Source organism: Augochlora pura, chromosome 9 (genome assembly GCF_028453695.1).
Source record: "Augochlora pura isolate Apur16 chromosome 9, APUR_v2.2.1, whole genome shotgun sequence".
Classification (NCBI taxonomy): Eukaryota; Metazoa; Arthropoda; class Insecta; order Hymenoptera; family Halictidae; genus Augochlora; species Augochlora pura.
In genome coordinates this window covers 652,435-670,790 of record NC_135780.1, presented here as the reverse complement: position 1 = coordinate 670,790, position 18,356 = coordinate 652,435, and the positions used below count along the sequence as shown (strand labels likewise).

General features: G+C 39.7%; 1 protein-coding gene across 1 annotated transcript in view; it reads left to right on the top strand.

Moving 5' to 3' along the window:
• The first annotated feature begins 1,929 nt into the window (after positions 1-1,929).
• The window catches only part of Sns (sticks and stones), a 116,063-nt gene continuing 99,636 nt past the window's right edge, over positions 1,930-18,356 (top strand). Inside the window, exons 1-3 of the mRNA XM_078190681.1 lie at positions 1,930-1,960; positions 4,009-4,152; positions 10,947-11,117. Coding sequence (XP_078046807.1) covers positions 1,930-1,960; positions 4,009-4,152; positions 10,947-11,117 — 346 coding nt within the window. The remainder of the gene's footprint in view (positions 1,961-4,008; positions 4,153-10,946; positions 11,118-18,356) is intronic.

Genomic DNA, 18,356 nt, shown 5'->3' with positions numbered 1-18,356 from the left:
CAGAATACAACATTTCTAAATCTCTCGTTAAAAATCGGAAATGGATAAATATATATTTTATTATTTGCTAGCTTGAATAATTCGAAAATAGTGTTACGCGGTTCTTAAGTTCATCTAGCGTTACAATTTTATATTTTATCCGTCCATTTTTGTTACAAACAAAAGCGGACTAGTTTCGACACATTGTACTTTGAAATATTTTGAATTTCCAAAAAAAGCTCTCCAAATAAAAATTATTAAGAATTATTTCCTCAATTTCTCACTGTCACATTCGTCCGCCATTTTGTCGGTTAGTCGAAATGAATTTTATTGATTAACGGTAGTAAAAAGATGATACTTTACTGTAAATATAGATTTGGTCAATCTTTTCTAGATAAAAATTGTTGAGATTTATTTTCTCTATTATTAGTTTCTATAAAATTGCTCCGCTATTTTTACAATCCAAAGGCTGAAATTCGATTGACGATACGAAAAACAAATCTGCCTGCATTCGAAGTTGTTCGCGCAAATACGGAGAGCGGAACGTCTACGGGATTATAAATGTGTGTTCGCGTTTATTTTTTCGAGCCCTTCAACTTTAAAGTTATCCCTTTGAAATAATCTCAATATACACAGGGACCACGTTAAAAGCTTCTGAATGGCCGCGGAGTAGTCGTCGGCGAGTTTTTAACATACGCGGCGAATTTCTGTTTTGAAGTCCTTAGAGCGTTTTAAGTTTCCACTTCGGCGTGGCGCTTCAAACGCACAAAATACGGTTTTCGAAAGTGTTCGCCCCAAAGCCTGAGCGAAACGACTTTTTAAACTGTTGCGCACGGAACACCGAAAGAAACGCACTCCAATAATTATTCCACCGGATTTTACGCCACTCTTTTCGAAAACTGTTTCGGTAATTAAGTAGCGACGCTTTGAAGCTGCGATCCTTGTTCCGGGTAATTCTGGATACGTAGATATCGTTGCCTGGGCGGTTTTGCTATAATTGTTTCACCAGCGGTCCTGAGATAATAGGAAGAACGTAATTGAATAAGCAATGCGACTTTTAGTGGGGTTTTTACTGTTGCGATGTATAATTTTACGATTTTATAATATTAGGATTTTATAATTTTACTATTTTACTACTTTACTATTTTACTATTTTACTATTTTACTATTTTACTATTTCACTATTTCACTATTTCACTATTTCACTATTTCACTATTTCACTATTTCACTATTTCACTATTTCACTATTTCACTATTTCACAATTTTACAGTTTCACAGTTTCGCAATACTACCAACTACAATATACAATTTTGCAACTCACGTTTCTATAATTCTACAATTTTGCAACTTAAGGATTAAAGATCAACTCTTTAAAACACATCATTCCAAGAACAATACTACTAATCAATACCAATTTCTTAACAAAAACCAAGAAAAAAATCTGCACCATAACACACCCTAACAATCTACCCTCGCCAATTTCAAATAGATTAGTAATACATCAGAATCAAGAATCAAGAATTAGCACGAAAGGCACATACCTCCGTTTCGCTCTAAACGTTTCCCCGTGAACGATGCTCGGATATCACAAAGTATCCGTCGAACAGTTCGCAATGCCGTGTCAGAAGCAACAGCAGGATCGCGACACAATGTTTGAGCGTCGAATTGCCAAAGGCAGAATGCTCGAAAAAAAAGGAGGACTGTGTTATCAGTTTACCGATCGGCATTTGCATAAAAAAAGAGGAGACGGTCGAACGATTCAGTCTCGGTTTTCACAGGCAGTTGACACGCCGGCGCCTGGTATCTTCATCCCTCGGCATGCAGCGCGCGCGACCCTTTCCCCGGCAACGGGAACGCTGCGAATCGCTTTCCCCTTTCCCCCTTTCCCCCTTTCCCTTTCCCCTTTTCCCCCGAGTTCGCTCGAGATGACGGGCACAACGGCGACAAGATGAAAGACAAAATCTTGATGGAAGATCAGCGTAATCTGCTTGTTCGCCGCCGATAGAACCGATGCTCGGCGCTGCTTGGTTAGCTTTCACAGAAAGCGAGAGAGCAACGACGGGGCCACGGCGTCGTCGTTGACCGTCGCCGATCGTCGCCGTCGTCTGTGTACTTGCGGCCGGGTTACACGTTTGCCTTTGTGCTGGCCGCCTGTGCGTTTCGTGGTCACTTGCTCCGCGAATTTGCACAATCCAGCCTAAATACGGCATCGATGAAATATACAGGCCGAGCGTTTCATGCCAGTCGGCAAACAAGCGACTCTCTCTCTCTCTCTCTCACTCTCTCCCCCTCTCTCTGCTCTTGCGTTCGGATACGCCACGGACCTCCAGCCAGATAAATTTAACGCGTCCGTGAACGCGAAGGCGTGGCCCGGCCCCGGGACCAAACCGAGAAGAATTGATTTCGATGTAACGTCAGAATGCCGCTGGTATGCCAGCGCAATCGAGCCGCCGCGCTTTGCGGAATACGCGCGCCGTGGAATCATCGCACGTTTCGGCGAATTCGGGAGTGGCGATGCGATTGGGTAATAAACAATCGTGAAATGAGAATATATTTAGTCGTAGTTGCATATTTTATTTGCAGTCGAATACGATTTTTAATTGAGCCAATTGTTATTATAAAAATGATTAATATTACCCTTAGCCAACCGAATGAGATCTCCCCGTCTTAAATAAAGTCGCTCGATGCCCAGATGAGAAAATCTTACTAACCTGCAGTTTTCGCATTTTGTAAACAGTTCAACGGAATCGTATAAAATTGAATTTCTGAAAATTAATCTCCACGCCAATCGACGTTATAATTTTTTAATTTAATTAAGATTTGCCGGCTCGATGCCGCTGAATTTCGCTCCGCAATTTGAATAGAATGAAAGACAATTTTATGAAATTTTTCAAGCTTCATTTCATTGGAACAAATTTTCATTGAAAACTTTCCAATGTTTGCGCTGCCGTGGCCTCGATAAAAAGGGGATCATACAGAGATGAATGCGGATTCATGAATGCGAGCTGCAAAACGCGGATTTCGAAATGCGAACTTCAAAGTGGCATAACTCGCGAACGAAAAATCGCACGCGAACTGTTAGGTAATCGTCGTAAAGGGAAGACCGCCTCGGCTTCGATCGCGTTACAGCGAGAAAATCAAAAGAAGTGGATCGAGCTCCGTGAAGACGTTTGTAGAATAATTTTTCATAATTTTTCCGAATTTTCGTCGATTTTCGGAAATTTTTGTGAAAGCAAAAGCACCTCCGCGTTTTCGCTGCGTATTTCAGTGAAAAAGCATCTCGAGATAAAATTGTAATAATGGTCGAAAATAGAGACTTTGTTCTTTAAAACGAGCAAAGATTCATCTCGCTATGATTTTTTTTGACGATGTTATTGTAGTTCGAACATTGGCAATTTTTCAATCGTTTCATCCCTTAAGTTTACTCACGTTTGTATTTGAGTGAAACGTGCTCAATAAACTTTTTATACAAAATTTGTATGCAAAATAAAAATGATAAACATTGTCTAGAAGAATTCTGTTCTTTTTTAATTATTCTGCTCAGTTGGATATCGTATTTTTTAAACATTTCTTTAATATCTTTACTTATAAGGAACCTTGTCCTAGCTGTTATTTAACTTTAAAATTACAATCGCAGTAACCTGTTTTCTATATTAACATATTAACACTAGGCATTATTATTATTATGTAACGAATTATTTTAATAATATAGAAATCCTTCAACGCGTGTGTACCTTTAATGTAATAAATACTTTTGTAATTAATATACTTTATCGAGATTCGCAAGAGTCGTATATGTATATTCAACTGTTATTAAAATAAATATCACTAAATAAATATATAATAAATATATGTTACAACGTATAGAACAAAAGAAGGATTCTCACTGTCAATGTATTAACTTTTACTTGTCGCAATAAGGGTAGCACCGCGTTCTTCGCTACGGCCGTCTTAATTGCGAACGGACGATGTCCGTGATTGTACCAGGTCTTTCACTGTTGCTAATCTATTTGTAATTGTGTTGCAGGCGAAGGGAGCCAGTTCTTCAGAGTCAGACCACGGAACAGTTCGGTCCTCGAAGGAGGAGAGGTGACGATACCATGCGAGGTCGAAAACAGATTCGGCATTGTACAATGGGTCAAAGATGGCTTCGCTTACGTCATACAGCAGAGTGAGTACACCTGATTTCCCACAATTTATTTCCACTCGACTAGTTATTACCTGCAATTCGATTTAATCTGAGGAAATTACTTTCGGAAAATTTTCGATTCAACTTTCGGAAAATTACCATTCATTCCGATAATGCGTTTTCGTCTCGTTCATGTCAAAATAATATGGTCAATTGTTCGATCTTTGTTCGAAATGGTTGAATGAATTTTTAAAAAATTGTTAAAGAACATTTTATCTAGCTCTTTATTATGATTCTTCCAAAAGGCCTTCGTCTGTATTTAAATTATTCGATGCTTTTAATTGAGTTGCAAATTTCACGCATTGTGCCAAAAATAAATAGATAAAATTCGAAAAAGTGAGATTAAGCTTAAATAAAATCTAATAAATTCATAATTATAATGATTGCAAAACGCCTCCGCTTGTAATTAAATTATTCGAAGCTTACAATTAAACTACAGCTTTCAGGAATTCTATTAAAAGTAAATAAATAAATTTCGGAAAAGTAAGAAGATTAAAATTCAATAAAATTAAATAAACTCCTAATTACAATTATTACAAAAGGCCTTCGCCTATATTAAATTAAATTATTCAAAACTTACAATTAAACTAGAAATTTCACGAATTTTTAATAAAAATAAATAGATAGAATACACTCATCAATAAAAATGATTGATCCGTAACAATTAATCGTACTCCTCAATTAACAAAGTCCACGAACAAGTGCAGACCGAATAAACAAATACAATGGAAATTAGCGGACAGAAAAAAAGAGCGGTAATTAAAGCAGCCGCGGTAGAAATCGTGGCGCGAGGGGGTTAAGAAACGCGGCAATTTTTCCTTGTCCCCCGTTGCGCGGCAATTAGTGAATTATGTTGCACAAAGACAAACGTCGTCGCTCGATCAAGGGAAGCTTAATTAAGCCGGCCGAGTAGTCTGGCGTGTAATACATCGCGTTAGCTGAACGGTCGGGTCATTTGTGTCGAACAATTTGGCGTCGTTTCGCGGGGGCGAAGTTCAAAACAGTCCGTATAAATTTAGCATAGATCACAAGTAATTATCAAGTTCGCCGCGGGGAGACCGCGAGGCAGGAGCGAATGCAGATGCGAACGGGACCGCGCGAAGAATACCTGCCGGACTCCGCCGGCTCTTATTACAGATTCTTCGAAACTTCGTTTAATAAGTTCAGTTCGGCCCGCGCCTCAAAGAGAGGAGCCATTAGTGCTCGCGATATAAATGAAGCGGCCCGCGAGCGAGCCGGAAGAACCGTCGCGCTTTCTCTTCGGGACCGATCATTTTCTTCTTCGTCTTCTTGGTCGTCTCTTTCTTCATCTGCTTCTTCTTATTCTTCTTCGTCTTCTTCGTCGTCGTCGTCTTCGCCGTCCTTTTTCACCGGCACGGTGGAACGGTGTAATCTCTTTCGCCGGTAACGTCGGCGCCGACGTATCATCATTTTTCAACAAAAGCGACCGCGATCCACAAAAGCTACAACCCTCGTCAGTGTCACAGTTTTCAGATCCGCCGTGGTTGATTCGCATTCGGGTGGCACCGGCAATCTCATAGGGGCTGACAGTCGCACAAAAGAAGGATAATTAGAGACCCGGCTATCGAAACCTTTATTAGCCGTGGCGCACTTTTCGCGTAACCCAAATTTTCGGACGTCACGACGCGGCCGGGCGCCCTCCGGTGTAATTAGAAACACTAAAATCGAGGCCTGGCGAGATCCCCGGTGACATCGTTTCGAAAAATGGAACGAAAACGAATAGTCGCGGCAAACGAAATGTACGGGTGTCTTCGATTGGGGGCGGTATTTGGAGTTGCTGGTTGCGAAATAAATATTGTCAACAGATGGCGGATTAAATAAGACAGGAGTGATCGTCGGAAAATTATTGAAGTGCATTTCAGTTTGATATCTTAATGTTTTTGATCGTGCTAACATATAGGAAATTATTTTGATTATTTTAATATTTAAAAGAAAATCGTTTAATATAAATTATTCGAAGTACAGTATCATGTTTATATATTCGTTAATATTTAAGTAATTTACGTAATTTATTCATTCTACGTGTTTATTAACTTTATTCTTGTCGTTATTGTCGCAAATGGTACGATTATTGCACGATTAGTACCTACGAGTACCTGTGGTATAAAAATAATTATAACTTGAGAAATAAATAAAAGAAGCAGGTAAATGAAACGTGAGCGTGTTTAATACACTTCAAAGATTATTTAAAAAATATAATGGTCGCTTGATTTCGATAAATGAATAACCATTTCATTAACAAAAGAAAATAAATATATAGATATTGCATTGCTATCTACCATAACCTCGAAAAGTGAAACAAATTCATGGTATTAAAATTAATTATTTCGTATATAACACTGAGATATTATTTTTTAACCTAATAATCAATATTATACACTGTGTATTAGCATTATCACAAATTATTATAAAATGATTACTAAATAAAAAGCTAAAGAAATCAATCTTTCCAAATAACGAAATATGCAATAGTATACTATCGCGTATTATACATTAATTACAACAAATGACCGTGCTCCGATCATGAATATATAAAATGCAACGCATAATGAACAAATATGTATATAAAAAAAGTTATTTGGGTTTTGATTGAACCGCGAGCGAACCTGCAAAACTTCCTGCGAAATTAATTGGAAAATTTAATTAGAAAATACAGGAGCTGTGTAAATATTTATTCCTTTTTTTCGCAATTGCGATGTCGAAAGTAATGGAACAGAGTTTTTAATATTTTCATGTTTCCAATGTTTTACGTTCGATCAACTGATTTTTGCCGTAATTGCTGAAAACGTGTTTTATAATCTATTCATTCCATCTTGTTGTAATTGTGTATAGTTTCTTTTATAACAGATCCTGTTTTGTCGTAATCGCATTAAATCTGTCGCACTCGCGATTCGCCCAGTTTTATTGTAATTTCATGAAATCTGCTTAACATCCGATTCCTTCAGTTTTGTCACGCGTCCATAAAATCTATTTTGCCGTCGATTCATTCATTTTTGTCAGTAATTGCAGAACAGTCTGATTTATATTCGATCAATTCCTCTCTGCGATAATTGCTCGGGCTTTTATTTCTCTTTTTGTCAGAATTGCATCGAATCTGTTTCATAATTGACTTATTCAGCTTTGTCACGATTCCGTGAAATCTGGATTACGTTTGATCCGTTCGCTTTCGCCGTGATCCCATAAAATCCATGTCAACTTTGATGTATTCAGGTTTGTTGAAAAATTCCATAAAAACCGTAAAATATAGATTGTATCGCCATTAACAAACTCTTGTGTTAAAGATCGCGCTGCTGCAGCCACGACTGCGAAACGTATTAAAGCATGAATCGAATCGGTATACACTATGGAAATTGAATATATTAATGTGCGAATTATGCAGATGGTGCAATAATAATCTGCGAACTTCATTCAGCTTTCTATTCGAAAAATCATTGCAAAATGTTCCAAGTTCTGCCTCTGCAAATATAAAAATTATGAGGAATATTTTTTGATAATTTTTTTACTAAAAATATAATTTGATAATTAATTTAGAAGATACGTATGTTGATGATTCTTTTATGAGAAACATAATTTGATCATATATTTATAAGAAGCATAATTTGATCCTTAATTTAAAGAAGCATAATTTAATCCTTAATTTACAAGAAACTTAATTTGGTCATTAATTTATGAGGAACATAATTTGTTAATCACTTATAAGAAACATAATTTTTTAATCCATTTATAAGAAACACATCTTGATATGATATGATTTATGAGAAACATAATTCGATAATAAATTAATAAGAACAGTATTTTGATAATTGATTTACAAGAAACAATTTGGCAACTAATCTATGATAAACGTACTTTAACACTTAATTTACAAGAAACCAAAGTCGATAACCAATTTACAAAAGACATATCCTGTCAATTAATTTACCAGAAACATAATTTGATCACTAACATATAAGAACCAACTTTTCAATCAACTACTAAAACACACAACTTGATCATTAATTAATTTAATTAATAACAAACAAAGTCTGAAATTATAGAAAAACCTGGTCTTCCCCTACCGTATTCAAAAAATCTCCGAAACGTTCATTCATTCCGAGCAAACAGCAGCCGAACAATCGTTCCCTGTTCTAACAAATTCCGCGCGCATTCGCGATCGACTAGATCGGCAGTTTACGGCTGACGTGAAATCCAGGTCATATAATTGTTGACCGAAGAATCGATAAAGTTATTCGATAAATAGAATAACGCGGCAGCAGCGTTTCCGATGTTAACGCGTCCGTGATATCGGCGCGGATTTGCCGGTTGATGAAGTCGCGGCGCGGCTCATTAACGGCTCGATTAGCAAATGTTTGCCGCGGCGAGGTTGGATTTTTAGCGGAGGCCAAGGTTGACACTGGGTAACGTCAGCCGTGAAACGACCGGCCCTATCGATACTCTGCACACGCATCGCCGGTTCTATCAAAAAGCAAGTGGTGTATCTCGCGTGCCGGCGCATGCACATCGTATCCAACGGCCTCTTTACAGAGCCCCGGGTTCGTTTAGTTTACAGTCTGTCTTTGAGTTACGACACGGCCTTAATACACGCGTTTACGATTCCTCTTCTTTCTCTTTTTCCTCTCTCTCTCTTTTTTTTTCTCACCGGCCCGGAACCTTTTATCGCGAGCATTTACATCCCCCGTATCGAAAAATCATAATGTCCCGCGGACGATGCCGCCAGTAGATCCCTTAAAAGCCTCGGCACTTTTCAAACTGCTCGCAGAGAAAAAGTATGCTCGCGCGACGCGATCGGTTCCACGGAATTCAGAATTATGTCTCACTCGCGTCGTTCGATCGTGCAATGCCGACGGCGCGTTAAAATATTTCGTCAATAACTGCGAACTGATTGGAACGGATAAATTCGCGGTAAATTGCAACGAAAGGTATCAAAATTGTCTGACGTGGGCATCGAATGCGAAGAGAAAACGATTTTCTTTACATTGTGTTTAGTTTCTTTCGCTTTATGTCTAAGATTAAAGCAGTCGCGAAATCAATGTTTGTTCATTTATAAAATTAATTTTAAAGTATTGATGTTTCACTATTTCACGAAAGTCTATATTTATAATTTCGATTAAATTGCAATCTTTTGATTATAAATTTTAACCTAAAATTTATATACGGACTAAATATAAGAAACTATATATAAAAAATATAATAGTAAAGATAATAAAATAATAAAAATGTTACTATGCTCAAGTGCACACAATTTAAGGATTTAATGTCGATTATATTATATCCTGGAAAGAATTATAAAAATTCACTAAAAAGAACCATAAAAAGATTGAACCGATTCTATAGTGCTCCCACAAGTCGCTCTGCTTAAATATTACCGCTAAATTCATTCGCAAGTACATAAGTTGCAAGTGCGACGACAAAACAAAGTTAAATTCATGCTAATAAATTGTAGAATATGTTTAACAGTCATTGTTTTAACGACGAAATGAAATCGCGTCGAATTATTTCGGGTTTAAAGCACCGATGGAAACGCTGCCTCCTGGATGGTTTTTATTTACGCGGGGAGCTTCTTTATCGATTGTCGTTCGTCTTCTCGTCAATGCGCGGAGAAAAAGAGGCGACGATTTCTCAGGGAAAAATTAGCGGAGGGAACAGGGAGGCGACGCGCGACGCAGGAATTTTAATATGAAACCCTACAAAAGCGTTTAAGCCGGAATAATACCCTTTTTCAATTTTCCTCGTTATAAATGTAACAACTTTCGTGCCCACCCCCGTAAAAGGAACACAGAGCGCAATCCCGCTCCCGCGATTGTTCTCCCCCATCCCCCTCCTGCGTTTTCTTATTGATCGGGTGGGGGTGGGGCGGGAGGGGGGGAAGGAACCTTTGATTCCTCGGTGCCATCTCGTTAAATAAAAAGACCGTGCACCCGAGAAAAATAATGGGACAAATGCGTAATTTAAGAACGCGGTGATTCCAGACTGCTCGCGTAATATTTATCTTCGCGAATCCATCCGGGGAGAAATGTCGCGAAATAATATTTTCCGGTGAAAGGGTAGGCGGACGAAAAGGATTGCCGGGGCCCGAGGTAACGGCGCGACAACGGGCCGCATCAATTTTTAACTGAATGAACATATTATATAGAAACGCGTGAATAGAAATTTTCGCGGGGTACGGTCGCGAACGCGAAGTCGTTATTAATTTCCGCTCGCCCCGTATCTGCCAGATTGTGAAGGATCTTTTTGTTCTGGAAATTGAAGCAGCGCCGTACGATCTCGAGTGGTGGGGATAACTCGTTTTTCTTTAGAGAACTGTGTTCCGTTGCTTCGCTGAATAATTCGTCGGCTGCCGATTTTAACGCGTTCGCGTATTTGCAAAATAGGGGGCCCATTTAACTCGTTCAATGCCAGCGAGATATCTCGCGTTAGGCACCCGTTAGGCGACTGATAAGGGTTCATTTCTAGCAGAAAGAATAAATTTATTTATTGTTCTTCGCTTATTATTCTTTTTTAATTATTATTATATTTAATTCTTATTGCTCTTTACTTATTATTATTTTCTACTTATTGTTACTTTTTACATTATCTCTTACTTATTATTATTTTTTACTGATTGTTACGTTTTGCATTATCTTTTACTTATTATTATCTTCAATTTATTACTATTTTTAACTTATGATCACATTTCACTAATTTTTGAGTGATCTAACAATTACTTTCCGCGACGTCTACAATATTTTTAATCGACGCTTTCCGCTCTTTCGCAGGTGGTGAGATCGTCGGACACCCGAGGCTGGAACTGATAGGAGATCGAAACGGGATCTACAACCTGAAGATCACGAACGCATCCTTGACAGACGACGGAGAATACCAGTGCCAAGTCGGACCATATTTGCGCATCAAACCGATCCGTGCCAATGCTCATCTCAGCGTCATATGTGAGTACCCGATCATGTCTTCCCCCCCGTAGATCATCGATAGATCGAAGCCAGATTTGTTCGGATTTCAAGGAAAATCATTCCTTTAAATTGAGAATGTCGTTCGCCGACGTTCATCGCCCTAACTCATTCTCTCCTATCTCTCACAGCATTATATTACAAAATATAACAAACCTCGTTTGTTTAAAAACGATGGCGAGATCTGGTGTTATTATTTCGTTAACTATTCGATCGGTGATTTTTTAAGGAAAATAATAAATCTAACGCGGCAATTCTTTCGTACAATTTTAATCAATCATCGTGCGGGTTGATCTACTTTGTACGAATTTGTTATGAATTTGTTACGAATTTGTTCTCACGTAACGTTAACCAACGCGAAACTGTCGCGAATTACTTAGCCATTTACTTTCTCAGTTACTTGCTTACTTATTTATTAACTTACTAATTTACTTGACGACTGACTTTCTTACTTACTTACATATTTACATATTTATTACACTAACTTAATAGTTCACTTGACGACTCACTTACTAATTCACTTACATAATTGAATATTTATTAACTTACTAATTTACTTGACGACTCACTTGCTTACTTATTTACGTATTTACATATTTATTAACTTACTAATTAACTTGACGACTCACTTGCTTACTTATTTACGTATTTACATATTTATTAACTTACTAATTAATTTGACGACTCACTTGCTTACTTATTTACATATTTACATATTTATTAACTTACTAATTAATTTGACGACTGACTCGCTTACTTACTTACACACTTACGTATTCATTACCTCACTAATTGACTCATTAGGACTACGAAAACAACTACGAAAAGATTTCCTTTTTTATCAGCGTTCGCTTCCTTCGAATTACTTGCCGCGTGTACGTTTTTTTTTCCAATTTCCGCTCGCCCCCTGCGCGCCCCAAGCATCTCCAGCGCGCATTTCGACTAAACACGGGCACATTCTTTTCCATTTGCCGCGCATAGTTGGAACTGTGCTATTTCCCGGTTATTTTGCTAGACCCCATTGTTCCGCATGAAAAATGAACCCGGCGTGTCTTGATCGCGGTTACACGACCGTCTATACCGTACGAACACCGAGTGCCGTGTACGTGACGTCGTTGCACGCATACACGCGCGACCGTATAAAATTATAGGACGAAACGAGCCGCGATAATAATTCACGGCGTTCCCATACAAGTATTGTTCATTAGCCCGGCGAAACACTGGGCGTGAAAGACGATTTTACGAGCCCCCGGCACAATGAAACGAAGCGTTCGTTAGTTTCGAAACGCTGGCAAAGAATTCTCTGGTTACAAATCATAGGCGTGTAACGTGTAACAATAGGTATGCTACCGATATTCAGCTACCGATCGTTGCTATATAGGATTGATAATGTCGTTCTACGGTTAACTTTGTCCGCAGGCACTGAAATTTTCAAAAATCGTTCCGACTGGTAATTAGAGCATTTAGTGCGGATATTAATTGGATATATTTATCATTGTTATTATTGGACGCGTTGTAAAAGATCTCTTTTTCACTTGACATTTTCAACTCGGATCATTGGAGATAGCAAATTCAATCCGTTCATTCTTTTCAGTTTATCTGTTAATATATATCTAGGAATTGTAGTATGAATTATTTATATAGTCCTAAGTCAATTTTTACTTACATTAATGATTTAAATTTATTAAATACCAGTCGCATAAAATACGACTATTAAATACCTGTTCGCATAAAATGTCAATTACCGTTATCCAGCATTTATCACTGTTCTTGACAGATATTACAGTGAAAATTAATATTCTAGTAACATTAATATCTATCACCAGATTAAAAAAATTAAGTTTCGATCTTGAAAAATGATTCACGCGACAGTTTTTTCATACGAAATCACGCGGTAGTTTTATTTGTCAAGCAGTACCATCCTAAGAATAAGATTAAAACGGACGTAAAAGCAAAGAGAAATTAAAAAATTTAAAGAAATGAGAAGAACTTAAAATCGGCCTTTTCTACTAAATTTTGTCCGCGCGAGGAACGATTCCGCCGGTACGGAAATCGCGTCGGTCGAAACATCGACGCATAAAAGAAAGCTGTACGCGGAAGAAGATTTAAAGTTCAGACCGGTTGGTCATTGTCGGACCGGGAACTCAACGGCAAGCCATTTTCGCATTATTAAGAACATTTCGACGAATCCGGCTCGAATAGTCGCCGCGGAAACTTCGGAAGTTCCCGCGCGGAATCGAGTGCGCGGGAGCACGGTGTCAATGCGGTCAACTTTCCGCGTTAACAAAGACATTCCCCGGCGAACTTATTTCAAAGTCGCTGCACCGGGGTGGTAAACCGTGATTAGCAACGACGCGGCGTAAACCTTGAAACGCGGGCGCCCCCGCGAACTAGTTTGCGAGTTTAGAAAATGTCTTTACCGATACACACGTAGAGACGAGGAAAGTTGGCTCCGCCGCGCCGCGCCGCGCCGTGGCGTCGGAGGCCAGACACGTTGCATCAAGTTTACCAGAATTTCTTCGGACCGTCGAGTTGAGAGTCCCAGACGCATCGCCGTGAATTATTTCCCCGGCTTGTTCCCCGGGATGGCTTGAAGACGTCCGTTTTACGTCCACTTTAAGTCCGAACCTCTTGTTACCTGAAGTGAACAGAGTAAAGTGAAGCGAACCTCTGAGGCGTCTTCGATTTTGATTTAATTTATTTGTTGCATAAACGGAGTGGATTCTCTGTTACATATAATATAATAATAGCGAATATGCGAGCACGAGAGCGTAATAACAATAATAAGAATAATAATTATAGTGTTAATGTTTTATTTCGCACGGTAGAGCGACGTCTAGTTAGGAACATCTTTAAAACGTCGGGATGTCTCTAGGATTTGTATGAAACGTTTTTAGGACATTTGTGCGACGTTCGTAGGACATTTTTAAAAAGACGTGCTGTATTAAGACATTTTAGAGAAATTTTTATTCCATCAAAGTTAGTATATCGAATTTTGCTGAAACCTTGTAAAATATAATTCTAATCAGAATTTCCATATAATTTTTCTTTGATTTTTAAATTCTTTCGTTTGTTATAAATAAACTACGAACTCGATGCATTTATGACGACAAAGGGATAAATAAAATCAGAAATAGCAGAAAAATTTAAAAAAGCTAAAAAGGAGCAACAAAATCAAACTTTCACCTCTAATTCCAGCAACTTTTGCATCACCTAGTATCCTACGCCTTGCAACAGCTTCAGAAAATTAGCGTGTCGCCAGAAGGTCGACAGCGTGATTAAAAATGGCCAAAGCCGACTTTATTCCGTCGAAACAGGAGATCTTTGGCTTCGAAAGCTCGGCATTACAGAGGGTGCCGGGAGTATAAACAAATTAGGGGGCGCGCTATCTCCGGTAAGATCCGGAATCCGGTATTCAAGGTAGCGAGGTTACACCGTTCGGTGGCTAGAGCCGACACACGGTCCTGAAGATCGGCCAGCAATTGGGTGTTATCTCGAGCGCCGGCGAAAAATAGAGCGCCGTTCCGGCGGAGTTTGAAAGCTCCGGGACGATTAAAAGACGGCGAACGCGACCCGGCGGACCCGCACTCATAACCCAGTCGGTGGCTCTGAACTTCGGTCGTTTTGAAAAGGGGGGCGAGGCCCCGAGGATGGAGAAGCGGTCTCCTCCGCTGGTTTAGGTCGAGGAAGAGTCCTCGGGGGTTTACCGAGAGAACGGTTCGCCCGGTGGTCGCGGGCTTTGAGACGTCTCATCTCGTCCGGCTTTTTTTCTACCCTTTCTCCTTTCGTGGCCGGTGCTCGCTGCCCGCGCCTAGGGCCACGCGCACACCCACTCCGGCAGCCTAGTCGGCAGCGACAACACTCTCGGTGGTCAACTCGTTTCCGCGCTTTACGGAAACGACCGGGGGTTCACCGGAAGGCAGCCGGCGCGACGCCGTGCGACGCCGTGCGACGCCCACCGACGCCCCGGCTTCGGCCCTGTTCAAACCCGGCGAAGGGTCGGGACACACCGAGGCTTTCGTGTCGCTTGAAATATTAAAGACTCGTCGGCGAAAGGAACGTCCCCGAAACGGACGATATCTATGGACGGTCGTTTGAAACGCGGATCGAGGAACGCCTTCCCGTTTCCGGAATAAATGATTCGCCGCTTCTATCTCTCTTTCTCTCTCTCTCTCTCTCTCTCTTCGTTTCTCTATCTCTCTATAGATATCTCTCCCTACTTTCTCTATTTCTCTCTCTATCCGCTCTCTATATATCTCCCTCTACTCTCTCTATTTCTCTCTTTCTCTCTCTTCCTTTCTCTATTTCTCTCTATCTCTCCCTTCCTCTCCCTTCCTCTCCCTATTTCTCTCTCTCTCTCTCTCTTTTCCACTCTCTATTTCTTTCTCTCTTCCGTCCCCTATTTCTCACCCCCTCACCCCTCTCCCTCTATTTCTCTTCGTCGCACTCCCGCCTCTTCTAATCTCACCTCTTTCGACGCCACGACCGCACCGACGGCGTGAACGATATCGGTCGGATCGGATTCGACGTCGAGGGAACGATCGACGTAACGGGAATTTTATCTATCTTTTTACCCCGGTGAACGCCCTACGGGTGTGGCCCGCTCCACCTACACCGTCGCTCGTAATTATTCCAACGACTTTTCAGGACTTCCGCCGCCGCCGCCGCCGCCGCTGCGAGAAACGCGCGGCATTTTTTTCACGTCGTTTTAACGGCGGATAAACTTTCGTTTAAACCATCCGCGGCGCAACGACCGGTCAGAATCGCGACGGAGATTCTATTAGAGATGGAAACTGACTGACTGTTGGATTCGCGAAATGCCGGGTCGAAGCTTCGCGGGGTCTCGAAACTCTTGAAACTCTTCGAACTCGGAACTCGATACTCGAAACTCTCCTAACTCGGGGATGATTATGATTTTATTTTTTTTCTGAGGAGTATGTTTCTGGTTAGGAATCTGTGTTAGAAAATCTGTCTGGTTAGAAAATCTTTGGATACTCTTTTCGGAACGCCTAATCGTTTCCTGAATTTAACTGGAATGTGGTTGGAATTTAATATGTATTTAAAAAATTTTGTTTATAGGTTATGTGGAAGAATTAATATAATAAGTTAATATACGAGAGATCTTTATTTTCCTTGTAATTCGAAGCAATTGCATTTTTTACAATAATTTCTGAGCCATTGTCTAGTAAACTAGTTTTAACTTTGTTGAACCTAGACTGTAATTATTGTCTTTTATAATAATCATGTGAAACACGTGAATACAAACGCAAGACTTTTTACTTACTAATTCCTATCAAATATCATAGCAGCATTATACTTTTAATTTCAATATACCTTTGTATAGCAGCATCACAATTATTCGAAATTTATTAGAAGAATATAATATTTTAAATCATTAACGGTGACTAGTATTATACTTTAAATTACTTAAAATTGATTAATAGCTATACAGAATAAAATAAAATAGAATAGAATATTTTAAATCCTCACGGATGACCGACACTATACTCCAAACAATATAAAATTTATTAGTAAAAGAATAAAATATAATGACTGACACTATACTATAAATTACCCAAACTATACATATATCAACAGTCTCCGGTGACTGCACAGCGTTCAACGCGTCAAACAATTTCCCAAAACAGCGCAAAATCCCCCAGACTCCAGAAAACGCTGTCGAGCGCTCTCACGCTTATTGCGCCAGACAGCGAAAAAATCGTCTGAATAATTCAGCCTCGAAAGAAACGCGCGTAGTCCTCGGAGACCCGCGCCGCGAGGCGATCAGAATGTCTGAAGCGCCTCTGGACGAAAGATACGGAAACGGTCGCGATCGTGGTCGTTGCTCGCAGCGGGTGGACACACAGGGCACACGTGTCGTAAAACCCGTGGAACGACGCCGGGCCCGGTCCTAAATGCATGTATGTACGTTTCCCTGTAACGTATTACCACGCGAACGTACCGGCACCACGTCCGATACGAAGGTGTGCCCCGACGTGAGCATTTGAAATCACGCAGAAAAGATCGCGGCCGGCGGACCCGGTCGCGTCGCCTCCTCTGCAAACGACACGGGGTTCACATCCCCGACCTCACGGGCCGTACGTGTCCGGAAAAATGAGCAGAGGAACGGGGCTGGGAAGAGAGTAAAAGAGACACAGAAAGAGAGAGAGAGAGAGAGAGAGAGGAAAAAGAGAAGAGATAGGGAAAAAAGAGAAGACAGTGAATCAAAAAGAGAGAAGAAAAAGAGAAGAGAATAAGAGATGCAGAAGAAAAAAGAAAAAAGAAAAAAGAGAGAAAGAAGACGAGGAAAAAGAGAAGAAAGCGAGACAAAAGAGGGAAAGAAGATAGAGAGGAAAAAGAGAAGACAGTGAGACAGAATAGAGAAACAAGAGAGAGACAGAAAGGAGAGAGCGGCACAAGGATACGGAAAACTGATACGAGCGTTCGATCGACGGAAAGTCGGCCAGGAAACTACATACATCACCTTTCCACGAATAAATATTTTATGAGATCCAATCCGGCAGCTTTCCCATCCCCATCCCGTTATCCGTTGCTCCTCCTGTTGTTTTTTCCGCGACCCGCTTTGCGTGCCACTCCCGAGACCCGGTTTCCGCGAGTCTCCGACTTGAAAATTGCTTTCCTCCAACTTTCCTCGAATTATCCGCGCGAAAATATTTCGCGGTTTTAAACCGTTTGCTACGGCAGATTTCCCTACTGTTTTTTGCTGATATACGTTCTATCGATATAGTCGAAACATTGAACCGTATTACACGCGTTCGTCCATGATAAAAGTAATCATTTTAACGCGCCCCCATAGGAGATACGAGTACATTAAAGGAGAAAATTTGTATAGGGGTTGGACGATGTTTTTGTTGCTACGATTTATTTGATTATTTTCGGGGAAGCTCTTTTGTATTTTTACTTGCATGATTATATTTTGATACTTACTATTTCTTTACTTATTACTTTTTTCTTCTTATTTTTTAGTTACTATTATTCTTGTACTTATTACGTTCGTCTTATTATTTTTGTACTTATTAGGTTTGTCTTATTATTTTTGTACTTATTACGTTTGTCTTATTATTTTTATATTTACTACATTTCTTCTATTATATTTTTACTTATTACTTTTTTTCTTATTGACTGTTACTTATTATCTTTTCTTCTCTTTATTTTCTGTCTATTATTATTAATTCATTTAAAAGAAATAAGTATTGACAT